Source organism: Dermacentor albipictus, chromosome 4 (assembly GCF_038994185.2).
Source record: "Dermacentor albipictus isolate Rhodes 1998 colony chromosome 4, USDA_Dalb.pri_finalv2, whole genome shotgun sequence".
Lineage (NCBI taxonomy): Eukaryota > Metazoa > Arthropoda > Arachnida > Ixodida > Ixodidae > Dermacentor > Dermacentor albipictus.
Window position 1 is genome coordinate 121,047,998 of NC_091824.1, and position 18,694 is coordinate 121,066,691.

At 48.5% G+C, this 18,694-nt stretch overlaps 2 protein-coding genes across 13 annotated transcripts in view; one reads left to right on the plus strand and one right to left on the minus strand.

Annotated features, from left to right (window-relative positions):
• LOC135917748 (uncharacterized) overlaps nt 1-18,694 on the minus strand; it is a 162,631-nt gene that overhangs the window by 112,756 nt on the left and 31,181 nt on the right. The gene's annotated exons all lie outside the window — the stretch shown is intronic.
• Nucleotides 1,231-18,672, plus strand: LOC135917770 (uncharacterized). Its single transcript, XM_065451362.1, has 11 exons — nt 1,231-1,455; nt 3,674-4,032; nt 6,267-6,531; nt 7,876-8,149; nt 9,815-9,984; nt 10,971-11,136; nt 12,277-12,526; nt 13,452-13,713; nt 14,994-15,066; nt 16,592-16,896; nt 18,432-18,672. Exons 1-11 carry the CDS (start codon nt 1,345-1,347, stop codon nt 18,576-18,578), a joined length of 2,382 nt encoding a protein of 793 aa, XP_065307434.1. The 5' UTR covers nt 1,231-1,344; the 3' UTR covers nt 18,579-18,672.

Below are 18,694 nucleotides of genomic sequence, written 5' to 3' on the forward strand. Positions count from 1 at the left end.
CGATGGACGGCCGCGTTGCGCAGCTCAAACCTCCAAAATCAACTATAGGCCATCCAGCAAGCACGTGAGGCTGCGAGGAGACAGGATCTCCGGACCTCCTCGGGGGCAGCCTAGGCCCAGGCGATGAATTTGCCGGATTGTCAATAAAGGTGTTACCATCACCACCACCACCAAAGCAGGCGTTGTACGAGGCGACATACGCATAGCCTACAGCACCTACTCTCAGTTGCTGCCGGGAGCTCGAGGCGTCACAAGCAGAGCTGATACTAAAGGATGTGTCCACTGAAATGACATGCCCCCTTCAAGTTGTTGAATTGAATTCTGGAGTGTTACGTGCCAAAACCACGATTTGATTACGAAGCACGCCGTAGCGGGGGACTCTGGATTAATTTTGACCACCAGGGGATCTTTAACGTACCCCCATTGCACGGAACACGGGCGTTTTTGGATTTCGCCATCGAAATGCGGCCGCCGCGGCCAGGATTTCATCCCGCGTCCTCGTTCTTAGCAGCGCAGCACCATAGCCACTAGATGTAGAGCCTAGACGTTAGTGGCACATACCCACTCTGGGGAATCGGCCAAGAACAAGGTAGTTCCATATAATAATAAGAAAACAAGAATTATAAGATAACTGTAAACAAAACTGGCAAATAGGTATAGGGGAAGTAATAGATTCTAGCTTATGATTTTGATAGAATGCAGGAATAAATGAAAAGCCACCAAAGCGGGTCGTCGTCGTCGTCGTCGTCGTCGTCGTTGTTGTTGTTGTTGTTGTTGTTGTCCAGTGTCCTGGCGCAACGCACTCTGGGGGATCAACCATGAATCGGGCCGTGCAAAGGCACAAAAATAAAATTTTGAGGAACATAATTTCAATCCAAACTGGCAATCAGAACTCGAATTTTCGAATAAATCAGAATTTACGTGTTATAGATATGAACTCTCCTGTATCTACACTTTACATAATAGAAAGCTTGAATTACAAAAGGAAGTATCAGTGGAAACATTTAGCGCTGAATTTTTTTGTCTCGCACAGGAGATTGCAGAAGGCATGGTAAACGTTCGTGTCGCTAAAACACAGTTCCGTAGCACCAAAGGTGAGGACCACCGGGAGAGTCAACGTCAAGTTGTCGTTGTCGTCATTGTTGATGATGATGATGACATTGCTGTTGTTGTTGTCGTCCCTCAGCAACAACAACTTTGAGTCTGTGTGCGGTGCAAGAAGATGAAAAAGAAGAACACGAAGCTCGTGGCTGCTCGTTCGACGCTCGTGCCCCACGCGGCTGGCGAACGCTGGTGTGCAAGTGAATGCCGATCGTGTTCGTTTGATTTCACCTGTATTCAACCATGCAGCAGTTGCTTTCCATGTACCGCGACGCAGTGAGCCCGCGCACCGAGACACCACCAGACACGGCCGCAGTTACCGACTATGACGACAACGCAAGTGAACATGTCTGGGTAAGTTTCCAAAACACGATCCGTGTAATCGGATGAATGCGCTTGTGTTCTTCTCCTCGTGTTTCAGGGTTCGAATGAAGCAATCTGTTCATCTGCAACTTCCAACGAGTTACAACTTTCAAAAAAGAAAAAAAAAACTGATACAGCTAAATGTTGGATGATACGAAGCTTGCTTGAGTTAGCCAGCTAGCTGCAGTAGCCGTTGGGCGCGCGCACGGCCTCACTGCCTGTAGCAGTCTCTGTAACCAAGATGAAGGTGAAACATCAACATTATTTGCCTTTTCGAGGGAAGAATGTTGAGAAGAGCCATATGCAGAGAAGTAATACACATATCCGAAAACACATGTCTTCTTTACCAATGGTGTCCATGAGAAGTCAGTTCACGCGAGTGCTGTTGTAGTGAACTAGAGCTGTCGCGGCAAGCAAGAGGTCGATGCCAACTACTTTGGTCAGTACATTCTATAGAGTCATCAGAGCAGTGCCTTTCACTTATAAAAGCGGTGACTACATTCAACTATTTTCTTTGTCTGCATATTATTCGTAAGTCATCCTTATAGGTGCGGCTAAACGTAGCGGGCAAGTCCAGAACGCACATGCGCAGATTTTTCTGGAAAACTCTGAGAACTCGCGCATATTGTCATCCGTATCTATCTTTGCGTTACCACAAATAGCAGCAGCCACACGGAACGTGCTTCCAATGGGCTTTGCCGTACTATAGCATCATCGGGCGTCGGAGCTTCAATTTACGCTGTGAAATGACTGGGATATAATTACGGCCGGAATGCATTGTTTGCTTACCGACTGGAGCTTGTATAAGCCTCAGTCGCGGGCATATGTACTGCATACCCGGTGCACGAAGTTTTTGAAGACATAATGACGACTTCAGGAATGGCACCGATAAATCATCATACCGCGTTGGCGAAGCAGCGCACTGACAAGGGCAAGGCGAAGGTACACAATATATCTCGACAATCGCTGCACTCGCATCTGCTTTATTTCGGAACAAACACTTCACATTTATATACCTGCGCACCTTCAGACGTCAAAGATAACCGAGGCAAGATTAATATCCCTTTCAAATTCACTTACCCGACCACACTCGAGCGTCAAAGATAGGCAACATATCTATCATGGTGTGCAATCCAATCCTATTTGTTGCACCCCTAACAAATTCTTTATATATACTTTTTTTTAGTGTCCTTCCAAAAAGGCGACCTCGCGATGGCTCAAAAGGACAGATGGTTGATTGATACAACCCTCTCCTCTCTTGTGGATGTGAAAAGCTTCCATTATTTCCCTGGTCAGTTGAACCTTATGGTGCGATATAACTGTAGTGTCATTGAAAAACGGCCAGGACCCAAGTTGTGAGCAATGCCCTTTAACGTGGGAGTGACTAGCGGAATGTGCTACTTCATCTCCATTGTCAGAGTGAAAGCAATTCGCACATAAATAGTCAATGTTTGTTAATTAGTACATTATGCATTTCAGTTTATCGTGCGAGCAATGTCCCTCTTTTCGAGGGGACCAGCTCAAGGACTAGTAATGTGCTATCTGCCACAGGAAACGTTTAAAAATTGCTTAATTCCTTCTCAGAAATACCTGCCATACAGCCATGGCCGCTCAATGGAAAATGCACAAGGTGCGCTTTGATCAAGCAGCTGCGATACTGGGCACGCATCCACTGCAGATTTCGGTGTCCGTACTTGTGTGCAGTAGAAAAATTGGAGGACGCTTAAGCTTCGCCTTCAAGAGTGGAACGCGACAGCGTTCCCGTCGACCCGCCAAGGGGTGTAAGACAGTGGGCTACGGCGCAGCGACTACGCGCCCCGCATCGGACGCGGTGAGCGTCGAGCAGCGCCGCGTTCGGCGCGGCAACGAAATGTGCGCCTGAGCAAGTGACGCACGCCTGAGCCTTAGAAACAGCTCGTTTCTAAGGCAACACCGCATTCACTAGAAACGCTTTTGTACCGCTTTGAAGCATCGAACTCGTGGCTGAGTGGTAGAGTCTCCGTCTCACACTCCGGAGACCCTGGTTCGATTCCCACCCAGCCCATGTTGCAAGTTGTTCTTTATTCATGAAGTGCCTGCTGGGATTTATCGCTCACGGCCAACGCCGACGACACCGGCTTTTCTGCGACACGAGCTCCTTAACGCTGTCGCATTAAAACAAAGCTTTCTTCACGTTGAAAAGATGACTGTCTTCGCGATGCGCGCGCAGAACACCGGCGGTGTTCGCACTGGCGGCGACGAGGCGGAGCGCGGCCGCCCGGCCACGTGGCTCGCGGTGGCCGGCACGCTGGTCGTCTTGCTCGGCCTGCTGCTGGCCAGCGCGCTCGCGCTGGCGAGGTTGAGCAGCGAGTGGGAGAGCGCTCGCCGCTCCCCCGAGACTACGGACACCACGGAGCCGGCGCACTACGTCTCGCCGAAGGTCCGTCGCCACGGCGAGCGCCCCGCCACTTGCCGTACCGAGGCGTGCATTGCGGCCGCCAATAACGTCAGCCTGGACACGACGGTCCACCCGTGCGGCGACCTGTACGGCCACGTCTGCAACAACTGGATCAGAGGGCGAGCCGGCCGGTATACACCGCTGTTAATGCGCTAGCGTTAGGAGCATCGAGAAAGGAAACAGGGTGCCTACAGGCCCTTGCATCCCAAGGACTCTGTAAGGCAGTAGTGCTCATTGGAAAAAAGTATATCTTGGAGATATATCACTAAATCATCATTACTTCACAATGTGTATTTCGTGTCCATTGTACAGCCCATTAACCATCGGCACAATTTTATCTTGAATAGGTTTTATGCATTTTAGACCGACTGTTTTTAGGCCCCTTTACAGCCACCGTAACATCTGCCCTTCGTTGTTCGTACCTCCATTGCGAACGCATTACCACCGGCCTGGCGCTCTTTGGCCACATTTGGCCCTTGCGCCGCAAAACACCACATTCATCATCAAAGGAAACAGGTAGGAGGGAGCATACCACAACGCGATAGAAACCAAACCTGTCGGCCCAACGCGCGAGCGAACGTGAAAGTGTGCGGTTGGTTTTAGTGTTCCTGCTCTCCAGGCAGAGCCACGGTAGGGATGCTGAACAAGCGCGCACCGAATAAAAACTACTGGCATAGTTACTGGGAACCAAGCGTCTCAGCAAATATCGATTCTTGCTCCGCGATCTCGACGTAAGAGGTCACCTGTTGGGCCACCACTGTGACTTCACGGAGCTTTCGCTTGCCAAGGCTGGCTGTGTGACGCAATGCTCCCTCCTATGTTTTTCCGTCTTCCACGGCTAGGAGTGTCAAAGTAGAAAAAAGTGTATGAATGAGAGAGGGAAGCCGGTCACATGGTAGAGGTTATATATATATATATATATATATATATATATATATATATATGTCAATTATTATACAGGACAATTACTCACAGGGGACCCTGGTCATGAGACGGAAATTTACGGAACAAAAATGAGTGGTTCAGAGAGCAAACGTGGGTAGCCGATATTGTAGTTTACATTAAGAAGAAAAAAATGGAACTGTGCAGGCGTGTGTAATGCGCAAGGTAGATAACCGGCGGACCATCATAGCTACAGAATACAGAATGGGTGCCAAGGGAAGTGAAGAGCAGTCGAGGGCGGCAGAAAATTGGGAAATTTATATATATATATATATATATATATATATATATATATATATATATATATATATATATATATATATATATATATATATATATATATATATATGAACTCCTAATCAATACTTTGCAATGGAGTGAACGCGGTTGTCATGCGACGTAATGCTCACCCATTCCTCTCGCATTTACCGCTACATCGTCACTCAATATTTCTATAAACGGTTTTGTGAGCACTGTGGAAATATAGTGAGTCTGCGCCAAAGAAACTTCCGATCACGTTTCCTATATCACTGTACTATATCTCAAAAAAAGAAACGTGCGTTGATTTAATGTGCGAGATGTTCATTTCTGTGTTTTCAAATGAGAGACACGCGTATCGTGCCTCTAGCAGAGACAGTTAAAATTTTCCGTGTGGTATGCGGCGAAACTGATAGGTATATTTGTGATTTGTTGGCGGAGGAATACTGCTTAAAATCTGCAGCCGCAGCCTTCTGCTGTTTCGCATTACTGCGGCTCGTCATCGTCTTTCTTGCCCGCTGTACTTCTGTTGAGAAAAGTGGAAGCTCAACAGAGTCTCTGTTCGTTAACAGAAAAATGGTCTGCATGGCACGTATTTTAGGCGTATACCTTCGGAGCTACGTCGTCGCCACTTAGTGGTGCAAGATACCAACGCCAAAAAGATCGAGCTGGATTTCATGTAATTACTACTTTGAGTGATGGACGTCGCGTGGTATGCATTTTGGGCTTGAGTACACTGCCGGGTTTGCGTGCCGTGTAATCGACGCGTTGAAGTCGCTCATGGAGGATCGCCAGCAGTTGGCCGCTTAAGTATACCACAGTTGTCTCTCTTGAGGAGCTGGACTGCCATTGCCTTAGGTTCACAATAAGAAAGAAAGAAAGAAAGAAAGAAAGAAAGAAAGAAAGAAAGAAAGAAAGAAAGAAAGAAAGAAAGATAGATAGATAGATAGATAGATAGATAGATAGATAGATAGATAGATAGATAGATAGATAGATAGATAGATAGATAGATAGATAGATAGATAGATAGATAGATAGATAGATAGATAGATAGATAGATAGATAGATAGATAGGATTGATTGATTGATTGATTGATTGATTGATTGATTGATTGATTGATTGATTGATTGATTGATTGATTGATTGATTGATTGACGCACGCAGGGCGGAGGCTTTGGACGCACGCAGCTACCGACGCACAGTAGATCACGCGCACCAGGCCGCGCTGTCTCGCGCCCTGCACAAGATCCTGGCGCGCAGAACGGGAAGCCGGTCGCTGCCGTATGCACTGCAGCGTCTCTATCGCAAGTGTCTCAAGCCAGGACCCGAAGACGGGGTCCAATTTCGCTCCAAGCTGCTCGACAGCGCTGGCGTCGCACCGTGGCCGCAGCCCCGTCGGGACACGGCGAACGCCGAGGACGTGTCCAAGGTGCCGACGCAGTTGCGCGTTTAAATGCTCATATAAAAACCTGCAGATAACGACGCAACACGATCGAAGCGTTTCTTTTTGTGATAGTTCTCGCGCATTTTATATATTCATAGCGCGAACAAAGGACACGAAAAACAGAGAGGCAGGACAAGCGATGAGGCCTATTTTGTGTTCCATGCCGTTGGGTTGCGCTGAATATTTTGTCGCGAACTCCCTCTTTCGTGACGTTATCCCACATCACGGCGCCCCTTGGAGCCGTGAAGCCGCGGCGGGTGCTCAACTGCAGCCATGGTCTTGTGATCGAGCGCCTACCGCAGGAGGTCGTGGGTTCGATTCCCACCGCTTCCGGGCACCCACTGGCTCGTTCAAAATGGGCACGAGCATACCACGGCCTGGCGCTCAGCTCTCTTCAGGGGTGAAACGCTTGGGAAAGGAGCCTGCGCCCTTAAAATTCAGTCGAAACCCTCATGAGCACTCACTTACCATGCACAGAGCAGCGGTCTCGCGGAACACTTGAATTATACTGTCACATATATGTTGCCTGCGTATGCGTTCTAGCTAACTACCGTGATTGTTACCTTCCCTACAAAACTGTCCGTATTTGCACGCCTGCCTTCAGTAGGCAGGCGTGCAAATACGGACACAAGAAGGAATGAACAGGACAACACAAACGCCGACACTGTTGTACTATTCGTTCCTTCTTGAGTCATTGTTTGCACTCCGCCCTTCCAGCTAACTTGCTCAACTTTCACACGTTCTGCGAGTCTTCTAGTCGTAATACTTTTAGACATTCGCCCTCCTATTTAGCACAGGCGAGAGCCTGCTTTATATCTGGAAACCTTGCTCCCTGCATCTGTCGCCCCAGCCAGCGAGTCTCTTTTTACGTAATATGTCACTGAAGTCGAATACCCAGTTACCGAAGCTTCTGAACTCGCTTCAAGCATTCAGTCTTCGGCGAGTCCTTAGAGTAAACAGCAGTTTCCACAAAAGATATTCGGTCACCGAGGTGGCAATAAGGGCGCTCCGTCACGGTTCTCCACATGGATAAGTGAAAGGTAATCTTCTGCGTGCATGATAGCGAATGATGACTCTCTCTGCACTTAGCGCGAAGCACTGTGTGCCAACAAGTGGAGTAATATTAGGTGACAGGCTCTCTAAGCGTTAAGGCGGACACCGGAACCAATCGCAGCAAACAAGGGGCCATCAGCACTCGGTGTTCGGGAGTCGTCTTTTCTCTCGATTCGGTTATGCCACCGAACGGGAGGAAGGGGGCGGGCGGGTAAACAGACGACGGTGCTGAGACATCTACCTGTGTTTGTTAAACGCGCCTATGAATGCACACAGGTTCTGGGCAACGCATACTACTTCACGAACGAGCCGGTGCTCCTGCGAATGGGAGTGGGTGCCGACGGGCTGGTGTTTCTCGCCGAGCCCCGGCTGCTTATGGACGGCCCCGCGGCGACACCAGGCGACGTGGCACAGGCGGCCGCCGCGGCTTTCGTGTCGGCGGGAGGGCAACTGCCGCCGCCCGTCGACGTGAACCGAGTCGAAAAGCTATTGGACTCGGCCCGAAGGGGTGACGACCCCCCGCCCTGGAACACAACGATGCACCTGCCCGGTAGGAACTCCTTCGGCCCCCTAGGACAATTTCTGGACGAATGCGAACGAGGTCACTGTTTTGGGCCACCGCTACCAGTTTATCAATAGAAGCAACTGCGCCCTGGGCTATGACGCGCTTGCATGCAGCCCCCTGCTTCTTTGGCGTCGCTATAGTGCTCTCTGGACTGCGCACTCCGTCTGAGTTCCCTGCGCAAGAGCACGGTGGACAGTGGCGGAAAGTGTCGAAGCGCAATAGTTCAAAGAAGGGGCGTTGCCTCGCTCGACTGAAAGGTTTGAATTAATGAATCCCTTAAGACAGTGTGTAGTAAAACTATTGCCCGCCCTCTCCCCAACACATACAAGAGAAATTGCAATAAACCGCGTTATGCCCGTGCCACCCGGACACGGTTAGTGGCATTAAAACTTAATGCCACTCGGCCCGCACCTTACTTAACTCACTTGGCCATTAAACGTGTACTCTCGTTCCCATTGTCTCCACATTCTAACAATACTAAACGAATTTGTTGCGAAGAACAGCTAATCTATCCTCACTTTCCCTTAAAAAGAGCTCCTTTTTTTTTTTTGCGGCGTAATGCATTCTCACAACCATCAGAACATACTTGGCCATCGAATGCATCTAAAGCTTCGACTTCATACAGTTTGTGGCAGGGTGCAAAAATGACATTTCTGAAGTAAACTACATAAACTAGGCCTATTAATGTCATGTCTTAAACGTTTCCTCCTTAAATATCTTTTTTTTTAATTGTATTGCGACCGGCAAGCAACCTTAACCATTTCACTACAGCCATCGCCATCGCGAAGTTTGTTTTGTAATTAGGTATGCACGAATAGCACGGATCGAAATATAATGTCATTAAGAAAGTTAAGGCCTTACACTCGTATGGCACAGGTGTTAGAAAGGGTTGGTGGCGCGAGAGCAGCTGAAGCTCTTATTGATCTATTCCTATAGCTTCACTGAAATCCGCTTATAAGGTTTTCCTCCAGTGTACGATTTTCAAATCCAGAGGCTCATGTGTTCAAAACGCTTGCTGTAGGAAAATCAAAGAAAAGGTGTCGGGGTGAAAATATATTTTAAATATATCGGCGGATGTCACAAAATGCATTTGACTTAAATCTGAAAGCCTCTATTAATTACTAAATATCGAGAAATGGCGCAGTAAACGCTTAGGGTAGCGCCGAATTGCTTCCAAATTAAACATAATCTACGAGAAAAGGCAAAAAAATCCCTGATTGGAGAGAGGCAGATTGAAACTTTGCACAGAGACCGTTGGTCACTCTGAATACTGTCTTTTTCTTTTCTTTTTAAATGTTGCTGGGACAAGTAAAAACATTTAAGTAGAGGCTTTAAGCAAAACAAGTTAGAGCGATGCAGAGCAGCCGCCAGCTGTCGAGGTCCACTTGTGGCCCAAGCAGAAGAGCCCTTCACAGCATCGGAAGAGTGACCGCACTCTGTCGATGAGTACGAGAACATTCTGCAATGGAGCTCAGCGTGAAACAAGCAGTTAGTTCCGTAACAGTCGCTGTCGGCCCTCTTTTCGTTCTTGCAGTTCAGTGATACTAAATGCGGAAGTTGACCCTGGTGGAACATAAGTGTGGCCAAAGCTCGATTTGTCATTCGCCATGACATTTCTCGGTAACAATCTGTCGCGGCTTGTCGCTGCAGAGGTGGAACCGGACGGTGGCCGACAGCGTACCACCAAGATGGCGCAGAGCGTCTGGGCCTCTTGGAACCTGCGCACGGTGATCGAGGAGGCGTTCGAGCCTCGCGAGGCCATCAGCGAGGTCGTCGTCCGGGCACCGAACTACGTCGAGGCTTTGCCGGACTTGCTCAAGGTGCGCTGCAACCCGCCGTGGTTGCTCAGTGGCTATGGTGTTAGGCTGCTGAGCACGAGGTCGCGGGATCGAATCCCGGCCACGGCGGCCGCATTTCGATGGGGGCAAAATGCGAAAACACTCGTGTACTTAGATTTAGGCGCACGTTAAAGAACCCCAGGTAGTCGAAATTTCCGAAGTCCCCCACTACGGCGTGCCTCATAATCAGAAAGTGGTTTTGGCACGTAAAACCTCATAATTTAATTTTTTTTAAGGTGCACTGCAGCGACGCGCGGCTTGCGCACGAATCATTTCGTGACGACGTTCCCAACGCGCAAAAAAAAACGAACCTGTGCTAATAAATGAATACTCGTAAGCGCACTTTCAAGACGGGACAATAGACATTACGCTAGCGTTATGATTAGGAGGCCGAAGCGAAGAGCGAAAATTTAAGAACAGTTTATTTTTTCGAAAGGTGGGCATTTGATGTGTGCACCAAAAAGCAACCCTCTTTTTTTCTGTCGTGAAAGTGCGTATACACACAAGATCCCCTTGCGCACTTTCAATTAGCGCTTTCCGCCACGAACCTAAAGAGTGGCCTCAAGCTTGCACTCTCAAAACAGTTTACACCCCTACTAACGCATCTTTTTGTCCCGCAATAATAATCGTCATCCATCTTGCCCGCATTTTCTTTCCTTGACGCTGCGCGCTTGGTACCTCCATGGTCACGAACGGCATGCGCGTTATCAGCATGAAAGAGCACTCTTTACACGAAAGTGTAGTGAGCGCAGAGTTCTCAAGAAAGGAAACGAAAGCACGAAGGATGACGATTATCGTTTTGGGACAAAGGTGCGTACCAAATGGTGTAAATTGTTTTTAGACCTTGTGTATACCTTGTGTGATAAGGTGTATACCTTATCACTCCGTGCCATACGCGATAGGAAATAGCTGCTTAAAACATGCAATGCCGCAAATCCCTGAATTTTACTCTTTCTATACGTTTTCAGCAAGTGAAGGAGCACGAGCTACTCAACTACCTGGGCCTGCGCACATCTCTGCTGGCGTCCCGCCTGCTGCCAGCCGGCCCTGAGAAGCAGCTGCTTTGCCGGCTCACTGATGTCGATGACGTTGCGCCGGCCCGCACTGCCGACGAGCACTGCGTCCGAATGATAGGTGGGTGCCCATGGCTAACGAGTGTGACGTCACAGTAATGACTAAGGTTATGACGCGTTATCCTTGCTAAACCACCTCCTCCTTTGGTCTGTGATTTTACACAGATGTTTCACACGGTAGTGTTGTTCTGTGAACTCTGACGTTTGTTTACCGTGCATATATTTGCACAACTATAACCTGTATTAGGCCTAGGCCACCGACCAATTAGGGCCGCGTCGGCAAACCTTTCTTTACATGTGTGCCCGCTTCTAATCGGCCGACACATTGGCTATATCGTCTTGACGACAGCACGCCCCCAGGCAACGCGTAGCCATGCTGTATATATGCGGTATCGACGTTATAGCTCTGCGGAAACCCGCAACGTAGAAAAAAGTAACTAATATAGGGAAAATGAGACATCCACGCAATCGCAGCGATTGCTACAAAGGAAGCCCATACGGATTCCTCGAAAGAGAAGCCTCGCAGTTGAACAACAACAACAAAAAAACTGTGAGGCTTTTCTTTCGAGACCGGTATGGGTTTCCATTGTAGCAATTACTACGATAGGGTGGATGTCTCATTTTACTTTCCCTTTGTATGCGGTATCGTTCGGCATAAAGAACTGTGTTTCAATGGGGCATATAATGTTCGCACTATGCGTATCTGAAGAAGGTAATGGTCGGCAGCGGAATGATATGCTGTAGAAATAGCGGCATTTCAGTTACAATGGTTAAAAGGGTGTAGGAATGACATGAAGGGTCTTTATTTTTCTATATGCTCCCTAGAAATATTTCTAAAAATATATGTCGTGTTATCCGCAGCGAAATTGATAGTTAGGCTAATTGGCGCATGCGCATACTGCGTGTTCCATTGTGTTTCACATATTGCAGTACGTTCTGCAGAATATAATAAGCCAATAAGCTTCAGCCTTCCTTCGCTTCTTTCAGCAAGCACCTCCAAAGCGACACCATGCGTAATTTATACATAGCCCTCGTAATACTCAACCGAATATGCCTTAAGTGTATTCGGGTCTTGCCTAAGGCGTCTTTCTTTACAGCCTTTTATGTCTGCTCCTTACAACTTGTGCCTCTAGAAATGCGTCTTGGTTATTCGAGTCCGGATGGCGGCCGTGTAACATCGTTCCCGCCTTTGCTCTCGTAGCGAAGTACGAGCCGGCGCTGGCGCTATACGTTCTGTCTACACGGTCGTCGCTGGTAACCGGCCTGGATGCCGATACACTGCTGGTATTCCTGCACCGCCAGCTGTCCAGCCTGTTGCGCGCAGGGGCCCTGGGTACCGACAACGACACCCTCTCGACCAAGCTGGCAGACCGTGCGGACGCCCTGCCTTGGGTGGGGCCTGCCCCGGAGTGGCTCAAAAATGCCGCCACGCGCCAGGCATACATCGCCAGGCGAGTGAAACGCGATGGAAGCGCGCTTGGCGACCCCGGGGACCCTATACCGACAGAGACTCAATTTTTCTTGTTATCACTATGTACCTGAACTGATAAAGAATGGGCGTCCGTCGTTACTATGATTTCGCTTAATTCGTCTGTGCTGATAATTCGACTATGCTGGAAAGTCCCGGCAGGTGCCCATACTATAATATGCAGGGAAATGCATAGTATTCAGGATACATCGTGCGTACCGCGGATAATGTCAACTAGAAATAATTACTAATGTGTACTGTATGTATCATCAAAGATTGTTTAAACGGCGGAAACTCCAATGTCTTAAGTTCAAGTTGTGCTGCTTGAGCGGCCGACACTCTTTAAAAAGATATAGTTAACCCGCATATTGCAATCTCGTTCTAGCTTTTGGGCACAATCTACACTAGTATGGCAGGTTAAAGTACGTCTATTTATAAATAGGATATAGAGCGATATTGCCTTTATTAGAGGGTATGTTAAGTGAACAAATAGTTGAATTCACTACGAATTTTGCACTGATCTTTAAGGTTTGACGTAGGACAATTAGAACAGGTATCTTGCATGTTCCGACAAGTACGAATTGGTGAATTTAGACCACAGTATGGACATATAACAGCGTTAACAGACAAGCATTCAACAAATAACAGGACATTTTGAAATAAGGAACTGCTTAGTTCGATGAAAATGTAGAACTCATGGTTGAGTTGGAATATCGGATAATTCGAGGTGATGTATTTTAAGGCTAGTCGTCTGTAAAATAAAAGCAGAAGGCATCCCATCTGAAAACGAGTAAGCCACTGTGAAAGTTTACTGTAAATATGGTGGTAAAATAAGTAATAGTAAAGGAAGTGCCGAAAAAAATCTAAAAAGTAAATATCACAAAACAACTCTCTTTCGCCCGATGCAGGTTCTACGACACGACCACGCCACATGCGTCCTCTTCAAAGGGTGCCGCGCCAGCCGTGTTCAGCTGGATGCAGGAGAAAGTGGTCAACGAACACCTGGCGCTCAACGAGCCCGACCAGTTCGTGGACGCCCACTGGACGCCCGGCCTCTTATCGACGCGCTGCAGGGTTGTGCTGCGCGAAGAGCAGTCAGTCGCCACCAGCGAGGACGAAGAAGGGAACGACGGCGACCCAATCAAGGGGCTCCCGGAGGCCACGCTTCAGGTCCGCCAACCTTTCTCTCTCTTTCATTCCTCACACGTGAGAAAAGAGGAAGCAAGGGCCGAATTAACAAAGCTTTCTGTTCCCAAGTTCTGTTTGCCATCATTAGCCAGCTTTTTCCAATGTTTTAGCTTTAGATGTGTAACATTGTTGCTTCCTTATTGATATGAGAGTATCAAATGGCCCATTGAGCGAAATAGGCGGCGTCTGTAGCAGCGAAACGGCGCCTAAATTCCCATTGGCTGCGACGCCACGTCACGAGCGCGCCTAAACGGAGCAGAGAGGGCGAATGGGAACGCCTGCTGCAGCGTTAGAGCAGCCAGGTGCTGCGTCAGCGGAGAGGGCATCGCCGCGACGCCACGTCACCAGCGCGCCTCGACAGAGCAGATACGACGCCGCGGTGCGAAGCGGCTTGTCGGTGAAGCCGGCGCACGGTCTGTATCTCCCTCTCCCACCTCCACTGGGCTTAGCAGCTGCGTGCGCCTGCTGGCATTGGTGGCCACTGCTGCATCCTCGATCTTTTATCGCGCAGGACGTCGTTGGCATGCGGCGTTAGCCCCGCAGTCTACTACTGCTTGATGGCTCGGGCAGCCCATACCGCTATGGTGCATCACAAGCAGCGCAAAACTCGAAGGACCGCTCAGCGGCGTTCAATTCGCCATTCATGCTTTCGCATTCAGAACTCGTAAGGACTGCTTAGGACTCCTCGGAATTTTTTACTCTGATGAACATGATGCATCGTGCAGTGCATACGTGATAAATGTACGTGTGTGCATATATGTGTGTTTGTACATAAAATTTGACACGGGCATTTTGCTTTCTGCTGATAATCCTGGTTAAAGAATTCAACCTCCACTACCTTGGGAAATGGGGTCAACGTTTTTCCCGCAAGCTGCTGAAAAAACTCTTGCATGAATAGACCAGATTGATCAACCAGTATATTCTACATCACGTTTGGCTGATGTGTGGTATTACTAATTGTTCTAGCGTAACAACATTCTTGTAAATACGGCCGCACCTTTCGGCTGCATTTCCAGGGCCTGTATTCACAAAAGGCCCTTACGCTAAAATCTCTCGCAAGAGAAAATTCCAGCCAACCCTGACGCTGGACATATAATTAGCGAAGGCGGCTAGCCAGTGGCAAGGAAACGAAAGAACAAAAAGCTTTGTGAATTCGGACCCACTTCCTTGCGGGTACCGCTTCAAAGTTGAAGCAGGTGTCTGAAACTATCTGCTCGGTAGGCTGTATGGAAATCTTGTTTTGCAATGTGAGCACACTCCAGGTACCACCGGCGGCGTTGGACTTGCTGTGGGCGACCAGTCCTTCAACGGCCATGCTTCAGGTGGCGCGCGTCGGTGAGCTTTCACCCTTCCTTTTGCTGTGCTTGTTAAAGGACATCAAAAACAACTCAGCCGGATTGTTAAACTACGTTTCTGGAATACCAAAAGCGTCAGCCTTTTCATGAGGGGAGTCTCGGCAAATCAGGCAGAACGCACGAACGAAAGACCGGCTGTCGGTGCCCCGTGAAGTACCCGCACTATTAGCTCCTTGCGATGCCACGGATTCTGATGGGGCTAATTTCGACAAACGGTTCCCGATCAGATGAAGTGGACTACGGTTAAGTGATAAACAAGGAGTACGTAGCGTTCTAAAGTAACTGGAGACTCGGCCTTTAGCTATTCTTAACACTTTCTGCACGAAAACGGCCCAAACACGAGCAGGTACGTCACGCGATATACCAGTGCTTAGTTTTGAGCAAGACATTCAAGCGCGAACTTTTCGTTCCACTTCTCCCACTAATTAGTATCTGTAACCAGTTACCGTCATATAAGTGAAAACATGGCCTCGAAATAATATTTACCAGTTTACCTTACTTGTTGCTCTGCTTGTGCTATCCCTTTGACTAATCTTTAAAAATAATGAATATGCATGATAAAGAGCCGCTGCGCATTGACTTTTCATAACGTTGCAATTTGGGCCTGTAGTTTGTGACCACCCATTTCATTGTCGTTCTTTTTTTTTAATTATGCGTCGTACCGAATGGCTGACCCTTACAACAACGGTGGGTGAACGACGAAAGGCGAAAACTTGCCAGCCAGAGTTCGACTGCACATTGAAAGTATATATATAGTCATAATGCTGTCACATGGTCCCTTAACTATATAATGATCAATTTCGCTTTCCGTTCACTTCTTATCATTTTCCTTTTCAATTGATGGATCGAAAAACTACTGAGCGAGCGAGTGTGGGCCGTTCAAGGGCCCAGGGCCATCGAACAGCACTCACTCTTTCGAATGACCGAACCCGGCGGTAACGACGCTGAAGTGAAGAAATGTGAAAAGAAAGACAGACACACCAACACGTGAAGTCACATTCAAGGCGTTTACATGAAGCGAGGGAAACGGGTCGAGTCCGCTTGTCGGGTTGAGATTTACCAGTCGTTACCATGCAACCGCTAGCCGGTCGTGCTGAGCGAATGTCGAGTCGGGCTGAGTCAGCATGACCCTTTGAAGCGCACTTGTAAACGCGGACGGCTCGGGTCGGTGTCTCGTAGATAAGAACGATTAACCGGACGCGTTGTCTTATCTCTGGCCTCTACGCAGGCTGTCACAGCAATCTCGACTCGTCATGTGAGAGTTCACTTAAACACTTTAGAGTCAGGCTGTTTAAGCTCGACTTCTGACTGGATCTGTTCCTGTCGGGTTAATGTAAACATTGCCACAGACACGTTCCAATACTTGGACTCGACGTCGTCTTCGTATAGTCGTTAGAGTCGCCTTAAAGCTGGTAAGAATTGGAACGCATTGGCTTGCCTTCTACGCGTCGTTCACCTCCTCCTCCCCCTCTACTCCTCCTCCTCCTCCTCCTCCTCCTGGCCAGGCGTACGTGCGTACGAGCCAGTGCTGCGGCACCTGCTGCGCTGGCTGCAGCGGCAACAGCGCTCGGGGCGGAACCACTGCTCGAAGTGGACCACAGCTGATGGCGACGACTTGGACGCTGCACTCGAGTCGCGGGCGCTGTCCCTGGCGCTTCGCGCCTACCTCGCGTGGCCGGGCGCACCAGAGCTCGTGTTGCCGGGGCTGGAGCACCTAAGCCCCGAGCAACTTTTCTTCCTCTTCTACGCACTCAACCAGTGCGAAGCCAACAGTCCCGACGTTGAGCAGATGCTCGCTACGAAGAAGAAGGTTCGCGCCACCACTTTTGCGCCGCTGTTCATGCTTTTTCAGTTCTTTGAATGTCATAGCATTGTACAGGACAGTCAATGGCCTTCGCTACAGTGAGATCAACCTAAAGCTCCCGGCGAGCTGATCTCGGAGCTGTGTAATCATATGCCTGAACCTGTCGATCCTGATACCAATGTATGATATGCGCCGTTTCAAAGGTTTTAGTGCGACATATGCGCTAAGGATGACAATACAAGTGAGGCGTTTAATTTACGCGATTTGTGCGTCATACTGCAGTCGTTGTGCTGCTGTGTTACTGGTGGTCTATACTGACCCTGGTGGTGCGTAAAATACACTGCGACAGAGCAACATATCGTTGATGCAACACAAGTGTAGACAAAATCACTATTGAGCAGTGAGGGCCAGGTAGGCAGAGAGAGAAACAACCTTGTTCTTGACATAGGCTCAAAGAGTGAGGTTCCTAGTCCAAGGCGCCAATGGCCGTGGCAATGTCGCGAGCTCGGCCAACTAGCACCTGCTCGAGGATTTACGTCTTGTAGCATGGCATCCCAGCTATTCAATGTTGAGACGTTGTTCCGTGGGGTATCTAGCCCGGTGGTGGGCGTTGGCATTATGTGAAATAACGTTTGGGTGGCCTCACAGCGCGAGCAGTGCGTCATAGGATCCCGGATGTAGGACATGTAGGGAGTGGAGAGTGTAACAGGAGTTGAACTGCAAGCTCCTGCCTATAATAGTCTCTCGATAACCGTTAGTATATCAAAGTCGTCTGGGGCGCATAGACTGCATCGGAATATATCATAAGTTCGTAATAGTTCACGGATGGTCATAGGAGGGGGAGCAGGTTCATGTGGATGTTGACGGATAAGCGTCAAATGCTAGGACGTCACAATTTTATCACGTTTCAGTATTCTGTACTAGCATGAGAACCTGTGAATTCTTCCGAGAATCATTTCAATCAGCAGCGATAAATAAAGTCTAGGCTTGATTGCATTGTGAACTCACGGTAAACTTGTGTGGGCGCTTTTTCCCATTATCCCACGTTATTTATCGTCTGCGGGTGAAACGCGCCGCTGTGGCAATGCATTCACTTTGTGTCTGATAGCGCTATAGGGCTGAGAGGCGAATGATGCGCGCAGTCCTTGATAGACTGTGCAATCGTCCACTGTTAAAAAAAAAACATGATAGGACAGCGAGTGCTTCCATAGTCAAGTATGTCTCCAATTAACTCTATTTTGGTGCTGTGACTGCCCTTTTTTACATACGGATTTCAGATACAAATATTTTTTTGAGGACTCCAGAAATTCTTATTATCGAAATTTTACTGTAGCTCAAGTTACATGCCTTTCTATACATAATTTCTCTCTCTCTCGTCTCGGTCTCACATTTATACCTACTGCTCTTTGTTGGCGCGGGATTGCGTGCGTTCGTGCATTACTGGTAGTCCTCAATTTCCGGCTGTGAGACAGATTTTTTTATTATTATTCTCAATTATGATCTGCGGGAGTAATGCATGGCTTATCATGTCGGTAATCCAGCACTCTCGTGGGACAGCCAGACCGGGCCTTGCTGCCTGGGTCAACAGGGTGACTTCGACGAACGAGGACTTTGCCCGCGCCTTCAAGTGTACTCAGCGGCCAAAGCAGCCCGACCCTTTTCAGGACTGCAGCAAAGCGGCGGCCTAGGTTTCGGAGACGTTTTCTGCCGCCGAGTGCTGAATTATTCAGACGTCTTTTTTTTCACGTGCGAAAATATACATACATTTTTTTAAAACACCGACTACTGCTATTGTTGCTTTTGG

Coding starts and splice junctions, on each gene's coding strand:
- LOC135917770 (XM_065451362.1), top strand. CDS start 1,345: ATGCAGCAGTTGCTTTCCATGTACCGCGACGCAGTGAGCCCGCGCACC. Junction 9,985..10,970: donor CTTTGCCGGACTTGCTCAAG/GTGCGCTGCAAC, acceptor ATACGTTTTCAG/CAAGTGAAGGAGCACGAGCT. Junction 13,714..14,993: donor TCCCGGAGGCCACGCTTCAG/GTCCGCCAACCT, acceptor AGCACACTCCAG/GTACCACCGGCGGCGTTGGA.